Raw genomic sequence first — 13,120 nt, 5'->3', positions numbered from 1 at the left:
TGGCGAACCGGCTGGTCGCCAAAGGCGGCTAGTATATATATATATATAAGTAACCAATCTAAAGTAAGAAATATTTTGAAAACGAAACGAAATAGCTTCGGAATCACAACTAAAAATTATTTCTTATTCAAATTAAAGCCAAAAGAAGGAACAGGAAAAACTTCATAGTATTTAGAGAACGCAAATGCAGCTACTTCTAAAACACAGATGAACTGAGACAAAAGGAATAAAATCAAGTTAATAGGAAAATCAAATTAAACCAAATAAAAAAGAATCCGGCCTGAAGACTTCTTCAAGGGTCACCCTCAGGCAGGGATTCAAAAAAAGGGATTTTTTCTATGAAGGAATGCAGATTAAATAGTCTAATAATGATTCCTCGTGACCCGAAAATCTCCTGAAATTAGGCCCAAGAGATATACCATTTTAACAGAAAGGAAAAAACAAAACAACAAATTAGAAGAATATATCCACTAATAAGTAAAAATACAAAAACAAAAATAACAAAAATCCCTTTTTTTGAATCCCTGCCTGAGGGTGACCCTTGAAAAAGTCTTCAGGCAGGATTCTTTTTTATTTGGTTTTATTTGATTTTCCTATTAACTTGACTTCATTACTTTTGTATATATATATATATACATACATACATATATATATATATATATATATATATATATATATATATATATATATATATATATATATGTGTGTGTGTGTGTGTGTGTGTGTGTGTGTGTGTGTGTGTGTGTGTGTGTAAACATAATTTTTTAAGCAGAATCGTGGTCGAAGACAGAGAAGATACTTTCGAATTTTTAACTTCGTTTTATGCCATCCTGGGATGCATGATTTATATGCAAGCAGAAGCGACGAGCACATCAACACAGAACGACACAAGAGCGAAATGAGGAAAAGCTAATGAAATATCTATCCTTGTGAATATGTACTGTGAGATTTTGAAAGGGATTTCTTTGCATGTGTCGAGTTAGGTAAGAGAATTATAGGGATTTTTTAAAGGAATGTGCTTGGCTTCACGATTTTTTATCCCTTCACTCGGAGCGTATGAACTGCTGATTTCAGCAATTTTACAGAGCTTCTGTTGAATTAATTAAATAAAGAAGGTCGAATTGGATCAAGAAATAAGAGAATATTTTAGAATGAACTTAATATGGGCTGAATTAAGCTAAAACTTTAGAAATTAATTAGAATTAAATTAAATTTAAAAATATCATTATATATATATATGTAATGATGTTTTGAAATTTAATTTAAATCTAATTTAAACTTAATTAATTTCCTAATTTTTTGTTCATTTAGTTCATATCAATTTCATTTTAAAATATTCTCTTATTTCCAGATCCCATTCCACTTTTTTATTTCATTAATTCAACCCGAGTTCTGAAATTGCAGAATCGGCTAAAGGCCGACAAGTTCCCACACTCCGAGTGAAGTGATAAAATTTTGCTGATTTAAACAAATTCTTCTAAAAGATCCCTTCATTTTGTGCGGGATGCAATAAAGCGAACTTATAATTCAAAGTCTTCTTCTCTGTCTTCGGCTACGACTCTACTTCAAAAATTATGCTTACACACACACACACACACACACACACACACACACACACACACACACACACACACACACACACACACACACACACACACACACACACACACACACACACAACTTCCTCGATAACTTCTTGACTTGCCTTTTGACCTATGCCTTTTATTTGAAGCCAATGCGTTTTGAGGCTCCTAAAAACCAAACCAAAACAATATTTTGCTCTCACATGATAATAACTTTTAATAAAATATTATATAGCCTAAATAATTGTTGTATGATTGTTCCATTATTCTAATGTAATGAAAACTTTTTTTTCCCTTAGAAGGGATTAAGAAATCCGATCGATGGATAATAATAAGGTAATCACACATCCCAAAATTTATTTAACTAATATTTTAGTTTCATCAGTCTATTAAATTGGAATTTAAAAAAATTGGAGATAAAAAAAAAAGACACATCTTTTTTTTTTTTTTTTTCCAAATTAAAGAAACGACTTTCTTAACTGTAACCATTATTTTCAACAGTTTCGTTATTTTGTGGGCGTGTCTGCTAAACTAAATGTCATGATGGAAAAATTACTTTACACTGGTGATTGTGAAAGCTGATATTCTAAAGAGATGCTTGTCTACTTTATGATGCTATAGTTTTGGCAGAATGTTATGTCAGTGAACATGAGAACTCCGCTTAGAATTATTCGGTTATTTCTCCACCAAAGAAAGCAATGCAGTCTCGGAGCAGCATAAAATGGCGAGCATGCAAAGAGATCACTGGTCTTATGTATGGTTGCAGTGTTTGTTGCTCAGTCTGCTGCTCTGCAGAAATGTGGTATTGCCAGACAGTAACAAATACTGTAAGTTTTCAAACTTACAGTTATTAATGATATCTGCTATATGAAATGGAATCGAAGTAACATAAGAAAATCTTTACATTTCTTGAATGTAATCTTGATACTGGTGAGAACGACCTAATTTAATCGCATCAACTGGCAAATTATTATAAATTGGATTGTGTCAGATGTTAAGATATCGTCTAACACAATTGTACACGATTTCATAAAATTAATAGTACATAAAATCATCTCGGAAATTGTAGCAAAAGGCGACTTACCACTTAACTATAGATGAGAAAAATATCTATTAATTGAATTACTCAAGTAAAGCAACACTTTGCTTTCATATAGAATATGTTTATTATACACTTATCTTTCATTATTGGGCATTAGTTGACACATTTTTTTTTAATAAATTCCTTTCAAAATAATTTTTACTATTACTTGTTTAACCATGTATATTTTCATAAAATTCCAGTTTTGGAGCTAAAATTTGATTAGATGGATAAAAAGAAATGTCACCAAATGTTACAGAAACATATTGAAAAGTTCAATAATATTGATGTTTTGAGAATTCCTATGCTAGAGAGTGTTAATAAGATACATTCTTCAATGAGAATAAAAAAAATTAATCAAAGGGAGAGATTATAAATTCTGTATTAATTACTAATAGGTTTTCAACTATTTAATGATTTTGTTTAGTTTCATGTAATCCTTCATTGTATTAAATGTTTAATAAAACTGTCCTTAAATTAATGCTTATTAGAATAAATAAATTCTTATTCAAAATATTTTTATTTATTAATTTTTGCAATGGAAATTGATAACTGTTTTAATGGGTATATAAATGATAAATTCATGTGAGAAAAAATATATTGTTTGTATTAACCATTAGAAAATATTTCATTTTCGTTTATTATTCCTTTATTTTCTTTATCTTGTGTTTTCCCTAATTTGAGAACAGTTATTTTCTTTTATCTATGCAAATATTACATTAAATATGAATATAACTATGATATAAAACATTTTATCTTTTACACTTTTATTCATTTTTAAAATATTTATCTTCTATGTGTGCCTTCTGATTATTCATTTATATTATGCATTGGGTATGTGTTATATATAATATATATTATCTGTAAAGGCCATTTTCTTTAAAATTAGAATAATTTAAGATATTGGTTAGTAAAATATGTGGCTGAAGCAATCTTATATGTAGTTATTTTCCTGGTTATTATTAAGAGGTTGAATATGTTATTAAGCAATGAATATGTTAAAGCAAACTAGGATAATTTAACCATGAAGGAAAATTTTTTAAAAACAAATTGCTAGTAAAATTAAATGAAATACAAATTAATTTTTGTAATATTACATAAGTAAAAATGGCTTTTAAATCTGTTTTAGCAATCAGCAAGTAACAGCTATAAAATGCAAGAAAATTTGAAATAAAGCAGCCAGGTCCCAAGCATAGATCTCCAAATAAACACTCCAATTCCAGCAATGAACTTATAATAATTATATTTACTATAATTAAGCTACTACTATTTTTGGAAAAGATTCTATTATTTTTTTTTAATGTTGGAAGATGTTGCATTTTCTGAAAGATACTGAAGATTAAAATATATATATATATATATATATATAAGATTTGTTCTTTAAATTCTTTTGGAGGTTGATGAGACAATTTCTAAGATGTATTTTTTAAGTAATATTTGCTGAGTTTTATACCGTTTTGAGCTAATTCCTGAATTTCAGCAATTTTATGTAACTGAAACTTAGTTTTGAAATGATTTCAAAATTTCATTCATTTTAGAATATTCTATATGTAATAAGTTAATATGCATGAGTGAACAGTTTCTGTAGTAATTCTAGTGTAAACTAATTACTGTGAAGTTTGTGTTATGGCTTTGATTATCTAAATGCAAGTAATTAAAAAAATATTTAGATGTTATTTTTTTAAATTTTAGATCGCACTACTTCATTATGCTTGCACCAGAATGACCAAGCTTTGTACAAAAAGGTGGATGGAGCTGTTGTTACCTCTGAAAATGAACTTAATTTGAAATGTGTGATTACATTTCAGACAGACACCGTATTGCAGAGGTTCATGCTCCGGTTTGAACACTTGGCCCTTGATTGTAAAGACCATTTATACATCTTTGATGGTGATCAAAAATTTGGGAAATATGAGGTATGATAAAAAAAAAAGTAATTTCTCTTTATAATAATTTTTTTTAATTCTGAAAATGGGAAGATCTACTTTTGTTGCTAGTGTATTACTAATTTTATACCAGCATTTGATCACACACACAAAAAAAATGTTATGCTTATTCTAATCAGTGATTAATTGCCTTATATGCCACATTATTCTATTGACTATGTTTACCAGTGACATGCAGTTAAATCTAAAGCTTGTCAATAGCATGTGATTAATATGCTAGTACTCTTCCTTTTTTCAAAGCTTATTTTATGTTTATGAAAATGGAATGCTGTAATTGATTTTGTACTTGTTTTTTGATGGGATAGTATTTTAAACTTTTATAGCACATTATTTTAATTTTATTAATCAGTAAATCTTATTGTATTTTCATCCCATTCTAGTTGCACTATTTGGTAATGAATTCAAGGAAAAAGAATTAATTTTAAGATTCTATAAAATTTGTTATAATGAATTTAGAAGTAAAAACTTTTTAACTTTGACAATGCATTATTTAAAATTTCTTTTAGTAGTCAGCAAATTTAATTGAATTTTCATTCAGTTTAAATTGCATTATTTGGTAATGAATCCAAGAAAAAAAATAATTTTAAGATTTTATAATATTTGTTATAAATTAAGGAGAAAACAAAAACAGAAATTATGAATACAAATTTTTTCTTTTTAATATATTTATAAAAGTGTTTGTTTCTTTCTATTGATTATAGTCAATTTTTTTTGTTTTTTGTTTATAAGACATGTAGAACTTGTAGAATCACAAATCCAAAAATATGAATTTGGTTAAAGTGGTAATTTACAGTATATCTAAATAATTTTATAAAAAATGTTTTGGATTTTTTGGTTATTAGTTCATGTTTCATGTGATAACAAAAATATATGTTGCTTATATAATATTTTAATCTTGTAAAGTTACATCATGTGATACACAATTATAACACTGTATGCAGTTGTTTTGACTAGTGATGAATGCAGAATGTGATATTTTTGTTTACTATTCTGTTGTTATCATATTCATCTTTCATTTGCATTGCAAATTTTAGAGGAATTTTCTTTAAACTAGTGGTATTTGTACTATTTTGTATATATCTGAATATTTATTGTGAAAAAAAAAAAGTAGCCAGATTGTAAAAAAAAGTGTATTTTTTTCCTACTAATATTTTATTTTATTAAATAATTTATTATTTTTATAAAAGATGTAAGTCTGTATGTAAAATAATCCTTGAATATAATAATGGAGAATGAATTCTTCCTAGATAAAATAAAGGTGATAGCAATATTCTTTTATAATACCTTTATCAAATCTTTTAAAAAGATTTTTTAAAATATTTTTTAATTTTTTATTCATTATTTATAAATATTATGCCTTATGGAGTCACTTTTTATTAAATTCACAATAAGATGATTACAGTTTCATGGAATCAAAAAGTAATTAAATCAATTGACTGATAATTAAGTTTTGAAATAGTAAAGTAGTACATTATTAAGAATGCACTGTTGCTCAAAATTTCTGTATTCAAGTGCATCAGGAAGTGAGTGAAAAATCTATTTCAAAATTTTATCTATACAAGGACAAAAACAGTCAAAATAAAAAAATATAAAAAAAACATGCAAAGATAATATTGCACAAATCTATGTACATGTATACCTTGCATAATAAAGGAATATTTTTACAGAAATTTGCTTGCTAAATATATTGTTTACTTTCATTATTGTATGATAGTTTTATAGTTTTACACTAAAATGTTTAAAAAAATGTTAATGATAAATTTTTTTTAATATCAAAAATTAGCATTCGGACACTTCTCTATAATGCTGTGTACAATATATTATTCACAATATAGGAAATCTATCATTGTAGTCTTTGTTTAAATTGCATACTTATCAGATGCTGCCAGTATTATTTTTAATTTCCCTAGGCATTGTATGTAATATCTAGTCATTTTATAAAATGATAAATTCTATTTTTGCAAAGTATTAATTTGTAATTGTGAAAAAGGCTTTAGTAAAAAAACAATGCATTCTATCAAAAAATTTTCCCATTCTATCTATTTATTCTAAAAGGCATTCTATCAAATGGCAATCACTACTCAGGCAAAATAATAAAAAAGAATTAATAAACTGGCTTTTATTAAAAAAAAATCTTACATAAAGATTAAAGAATTTAAAAATATTTATTAATTGTTGCCATAATATTAAAAAAAGATTATTTAAAAATCTATTTGAAGTGAGGATCATGAGTTGTGCTTTGTCTGATTGCATTTCTAATATGATTGGTGAGAGTATTTTACACTTTACTAATTTTTTGTGGAATTTCCTGATAATGAATTTGAAAAAAAGCTTTATTTCAAGAATATAATATTTATGTATTTAGAGATGAGAAAATAAAATGGGAACTATTCTCCTTTTCAGTTCATTAATAAAAGCATATTTTTTAATTAACTGAAATAAATTCATTTATTTTAGTTAATTAATTTCTAAAAGCTGGAATAATTATTCTTTTGCTCCATGAATATCTTATTATGAATATATATTTTTCAGCATGATCTTTCCTGCCGAAGTACTCGCTCAGATGTTGGGACCATTTTCACCCAAGGCAACTATGTTACTCTCAAATATGAAACAGATAACCGAACTCATGCTGGAAATGGTTTTAAGTTGATTATTACTGCTGTCAAGAAGCCAAGTGAGTTTCATGATATTAAATCAATTTTTCCCTTTAAAATATATATCTGAATTATCATTGCCTGATACTTTCATGCAAAAACTTATTCAATCCAACTTAAATTGTTCCATTTGTTATTTATTTTTTTATCGCAAATTAAAAGTGTGATTTAAAAAAAATCAAAGTATTCTTTATTTATTTATTTGAAACCAACTGGTCTGCAGGGATTAATGGTTGTTAAAATTTAAATATCTATTGAAAAATATTGTAATGCTTTCCTCAATAAAATATATTTATATTTCTAAACATTTATGACATGAAATTTGCATATGCTATTTTCGGGTGGATCTGTAGGTAATTGTGATATTATTTTAATTATTTCCTGAAACTTTTAATTAAATAATAAAAAATTATATCAAACTTAAATAATTTTGCTTAACTTTAATTTAATATATATATATATTTTTGCAAATTAAATTTTTTTTTTATTTAAGACCAGTTTTATGAATCATAGTACAATTAAAATCTTAAATATCCAATTCATCTAATTTCTGAAGTTCTTTATATTGTAAACTCCATTTTTATACACCTTGTAAATTACACAGGTATTAAACAGAAACCTTGTTCTGTATTTTACAGTAGAAAAGAATCATGCTATTAGATAGTTGATGAAATAATTAAAATGGTTTAAACTTCAGAGAATAATGGAAATCAGGCAAAAATAAAAAAGTAAAATAAAAATAAATAAATAAATTAAAAAAAATCCCATGATTACTAAAGTGACATCATTCAATAGGCAATTTTCTAAAGTTTTAAACGGTGTAAAATTCATTTTTGTGTTGAAAGTTATTGTGGAAAAACACCCATTTTCAGCTTAATTTTTAATTAATTAAAATTTTTAAAAAAGCTACAAGATGCACATTTTCAATCTCCAAAGTATGAATGGGTCAATTTTGATAGCAGTAGTTCAGATAGTTTTGCTTGTAGAGCGGCAACATACGTGCACACACACATTCATCTTTTGATTAGTATAAATTTTTAAAAGTTATAAAATATAAAGAAACTAAATTACTACTCTTATATTTCACGTTAACCCTAACAATTAAATATACTGTTGGTTTATTGTGTTTTTGACACCATATTGCAAAATAATGCTGAAAGAAGCTGACTGTTTTTCCGAACTGTTTTATGCCATATGGGGAAAGCTGTAATAATTATTTCCATCAATTTTCATCATTTATATTATATAGTGCTGGTAAATCAAAAGAGCTTTGTTGGTTGATTTTTTAAAAAGTCATATTACAAAAATTTTTTAATGTAAAAATTATGCAAAAAAAGAAAAATATAACAAAATTGAATACATGGTCCTGATTTATCTCTAATAGCACAAAATATTTTAAGGTATCTCTATAATGATATTCAATATGCAGAATGCCACATAATATTGCAACAATATGTGTATGCATTTTTTTGATAATAGAGATAATTTTCAATTAAGAATTATGACGTGTACAAAAAAAAAATAAAAAAAAAAAAATCTCATCTTTTAAATAAAGTTCTACAAATTTGAATTTTTATTTCTTTTTTTATCTTCAGTTTGGGTGAAAATTTTTTGCAACAAAATAAGCATGGCCAGGAAGTTAAGGAATTGATTCAAATCAAACTCTAATGTTTAACTCAGCAATTGTGCACAACAACTATGCCTGAAAATAGCCAAAACTGAAATGAAAATTCGAAATACAATTCTTAACAATTTTCTTGATAACCAATTATTTCCTTCTTATGAAAGATTCATCACAAAATATTTCTAAGATTGTAGCCAATGTTTTTTTCAAGCATTGAAGTACTTCAGTATTTACTAACTATGCTAGCATAGAATTATTGGATGACAGTCTTTGCTACTATAATTCTCATTGACACCCATTTCATCCAATAGCTAATGTCAGATTTATGAAATGAATCTTTTATAAATCTATAAAATCATTAGTTTTTTTTATTAAATGAAGAATATTAGATGAACAGGGGCATAATAAGCTTGTCGGAACAACTAGTGATGAAATTTTAAGGGGCACTTTGAAAGCACATTCATTAATATTGGTTTGCATATTTTGATATTTCAAAATAAAATAATTTTTACCTTTTATCTTTTTAATCACAGTAGTTACATTTTTATTAACAATAATTGGTTTTTATGGTTGCTCTAATGTTTAGGTTTAATTGATAAGTTTAATCAATATTTACAAAAGATTGTATAATTTAGTTTGATTTATCACCTGAGGTTATGAGATCGCCTCTTGATTACTTTTATTATTTTCTGTTTCTTCATTAAAGAGTATTTCCAGATTTTTACTATTTACAATAGTATCAGTCATCAAACATTTATGTGTAGTATTCTTTTGATTACCACTCTTCTCTAAGTTTCACTTCTCCTGCCTGTTGATTGTTATTATTTCCTTTTTCGAGAGTTACATCTAAAAAAAAGCATAAAAATTCTTCAATTAATTGATTAAATTTTAATAATTTTTATGGCAATTATTTAAGTTTCAGAAAGTGAAATGGTGAAAAAAAAAAATGAATCAAACAGGCATCAATATTACAGGCATCAATATCAATATTATATTATTAAATTTCAACCATTTTTTTAAAACAATTTATTTGTAAAATAAGTTTGATTTTTACAGAGCAAATGATTATTTTCAAGAAAAATTTAGGAAAGTATTTCAATTTTCTAAGTTTTTTTTTTTATAAATTCATTCTTTTTACCTGTGACCAAAACATTACTAATTTTATGTATTATAACTATGACAAATCATTAAATCTTGCAAATTTTCATGCTATAATTATATTGTTAAGCATCTTCAATTTCCTGATAAAATTTTAAAATATGATGCATCATAAAATCAATTATGTGCTTTATTTGCTTTAAAAATCTATCTTATTTCATTTCTACTTTCTAATCATTCTTTCAGACTCATATTTATTTAAAAGAAAAACTATTGTTCATTCTTGATTATACAATCAAAGAACATAACTACTTTATAATGATTGGATTTTTTCTCAAGCCTAGGAGAAAGAATATCTGATTGTATCAAATATTACCTGAAACGGTTTTTACATTTGTTTAATGGAAATAACTTATCACAATATTAAAAAGATTATGTAAAAAAAGGTTCATTTCAGGGCCCCTTTTATGTCTGCAGGACCCTGTAATGAAGCTGACATGCATTGCTCCCTAATATTAAATTTCTCTTTGATAATAAAGAATGAAACCACCCAATATAAATGGTAAGATCCAAAGGCAAATCTAGGGAATCCATACAGTGTGAAATTATTTTCCATGTTTTCAAATTTTAAAAAATAAGAGTTTTATCTAAATTAATTAATTTTAATTCACAAAAGAAATCTAGAAGCTCACGAAGGATAATATGAAGAAATTTAACTTGAAAAAAATGTTATATGGTTGCACTAAAATGATTTTGTTTGATCCTTTTTAGTCATTACATTTTATCATCTCTACAAGATTGGCAATTAATCAACATCAAAGTTTTACATCTTTTTAAATATGTTAATTATATCTGCAACATTAGCTTTTCTATCTTTTTAAATGTTAGTATGCTCTGTTTTATTAAACTGCATAAATAAATCTGATGTTGCTTTGTTGTAGAAAATATTTAGGGAAATTAAATCTACTTCTCTGAAATGTTATAAGATTATGCTGTTTCTGGCCTTATTCATCTCACCTGATTGCATCAGGTGATGATTTCTGTGCATAGCAGTTTTTATATCATGCTATTTACAGAAATAATTTTCAACAGTTGCTATATGTTTTTGATTTTACTGTCAGTATCATCAGACACATGTGCAGAATTTTTGAAAATATTTCTAATTTATAGTTTATTTTTTTGACACTTTTTTCAAACTTCAATCACTATTATGTATTTCAATATTGAGGAAGAGTACAGATTAAGATTCTGTTGCTTTTCAATAAATGATTTGCTTGAAGAGTATCATGATCTCTTATTGTCATTATCATATGCGTTTTAATCGATGCTTTAGAATCTTATTGATAATGATTTTATCAAACAAAATGATGACAGAATGAATATACCTTTAAATCTAAGAAAAGTATCACATCTTCCAACTCGTTTTGTTGGGCACATTGCTTTCAATTCAGTTTTTTTCTCCATTTTGTTGAACTCAATAAATTGTTTTTATAAACATTTTGCTCATTAAGAAAAAGCAGATAAAAAATGATTTTTTTTTCTTTTCCATTCCCATAAATAAGAACATGAATCTGTTCTGTTAATATATATATTTTTTAAAGAAAGTCTAAATAAATATAAAAAAAATGAATCAATCAATATCATTCTGGATAGTCTAAGATTAAAGATTCAGAAGGGAGAGGGTCACTAGCCTACAGCCTCCCTTTTGGACCCAACTTTGATCAGACTCAAAACTTCCAACTATTGAATAAAAATTAATCTCCTTATTTTTAAAAATGTTTCCAAATGAAATTATTTTTATTGGCAATAAAATACTTTATTTGTAACAATGTTTTCCTCCCCAATAGCTGCCTCTGAATATCTATATTTATATTACAAACATATTAAGATGTTTATGTGTGCTCATAGTTTTTGTTGTTATTGTGCTTGTGTTTCACTTTTTGACTCTTGCTAAGCATTTGCATTGTATTTATACATCGGTTTGAGCTACTCTACTGTTACTCTTTTAAGTGTTTTAATTTTTGTTTCATACACTCTATAAATGGAATCATCTCTATAGTGGTTATTTTAAGTAAATAAATAAATATTATCAGCAAAATGTTTATTTTTGCAAATAAACAGCTTTATAGAGATATATAGTGGAAATGATCTTACTGATATTCTGTAATTATTTTGTTGAATCTATTTTGTGTTTAGAGAAGCTTAAAAAGATAAGGTGATAGAAAAGGTTATGGAAAATTATACCACATTGTTTACAATAAAATTACTTTATTTTAGGAAGTAATTATGTGTTTTATTTTTATTTTTTACAGATACAGGATGCCCAACTTTCCGATGCTTGAATGATCTGTGTATCTCCAAGAATTTAACCTGTGATGGGGTAAATCATTGTGGAGATAACAGTGATGAAACAAGTCAAGCAAACTGTGCTGGTAAATTTCAAATTAATTGAGAACCTTTTTACTTAAATTGAAATTCATTTAGTATTTGTGGCATTTTATGCTTTATGAATTGAATTCTCTCTCAGTTACGAATATGACGTTCTTTATATTCAGTTTTTAAGAAATACATTCAGTATGCTGCTTAAAAATAATTGTCTTTCTAAATTTTATGTAACAAACTTTATTTTGCGACTGTCATTTTGTTAGTGAATGAATAAAAGTATACTGTTCTACTTTGCTAATTTTTCTCTTGCTACTCTGTTGAAGAAAATTTTGTATTTTATTTTTTAAATCTGCAATGAATAGAGAAAATTTGACAAAGTTTCTTTTATCAAAGAGTGTCTTATGATATTATCAACAGGCTCTATATTAAAGAAAACATTATCGTAACAATTTCAGGGATTCTGATGAAAAATGTTATTAAGCATTAATTTATTCTTAATCCAAAAACTAATGACATTGTTTTGTTTTTGATAGAATTATTTATCTACTTTTACGACTTAATCCATCATCAGATGAGAATTTTTTTCATAATTGATGTATTTCTCTCTAGCAGCTGTCTAGAGTTCACAGTACTTCTGTTGAAAAATGTTATTATCCAACCTAGTTGTCAAATAAATTTGTAAAAATATACAAAAATACCCAATATTTTATAATTCTGAATTCTGTCAATTATAAAATATTGGGATA

At 25.9% G+C, this 13,120-nt stretch overlaps 1 protein-coding gene across 1 annotated transcript in view; it reads left to right on the top strand.

Annotated features, from left to right (window-relative positions):
• Nucleotides 1-2,110: 2,110 nt before the first annotated feature.
• The window catches only part of LOC129987900 (uncharacterized), a 29,469-nt gene continuing 18,459 nt past the window's right edge, over nucleotides 2,111-13,120 (top strand). Inside the window, exons 1-4 of the mRNA XM_056095886.1 lie at nucleotides 2,111-2,410; nucleotides 4,357-4,580; nucleotides 7,143-7,287; nucleotides 12,302-12,421. Coding sequence (XP_055951861.1) covers nucleotides 2,305-2,410; nucleotides 4,357-4,580; nucleotides 7,143-7,287; nucleotides 12,302-12,421 — 595 coding nt within the window. The 5' untranslated portion in view covers nucleotides 2,111-2,304. The remainder of the gene's footprint in view (nucleotides 2,411-4,356; nucleotides 4,581-7,142; nucleotides 7,288-12,301; nucleotides 12,422-13,120) is intronic.

This window comes from Argiope bruennichi, chromosome 10, assembly GCF_947563725.1.
Source record: "Argiope bruennichi chromosome 10, qqArgBrue1.1, whole genome shotgun sequence".
In the NCBI taxonomy this organism is placed as follows: domain Eukaryota; kingdom Metazoa; phylum Arthropoda; class Arachnida; order Araneae; family Araneidae; genus Argiope; species Argiope bruennichi.
This window is presented reverse-complemented; position numbering and strand designations above follow the sequence as displayed.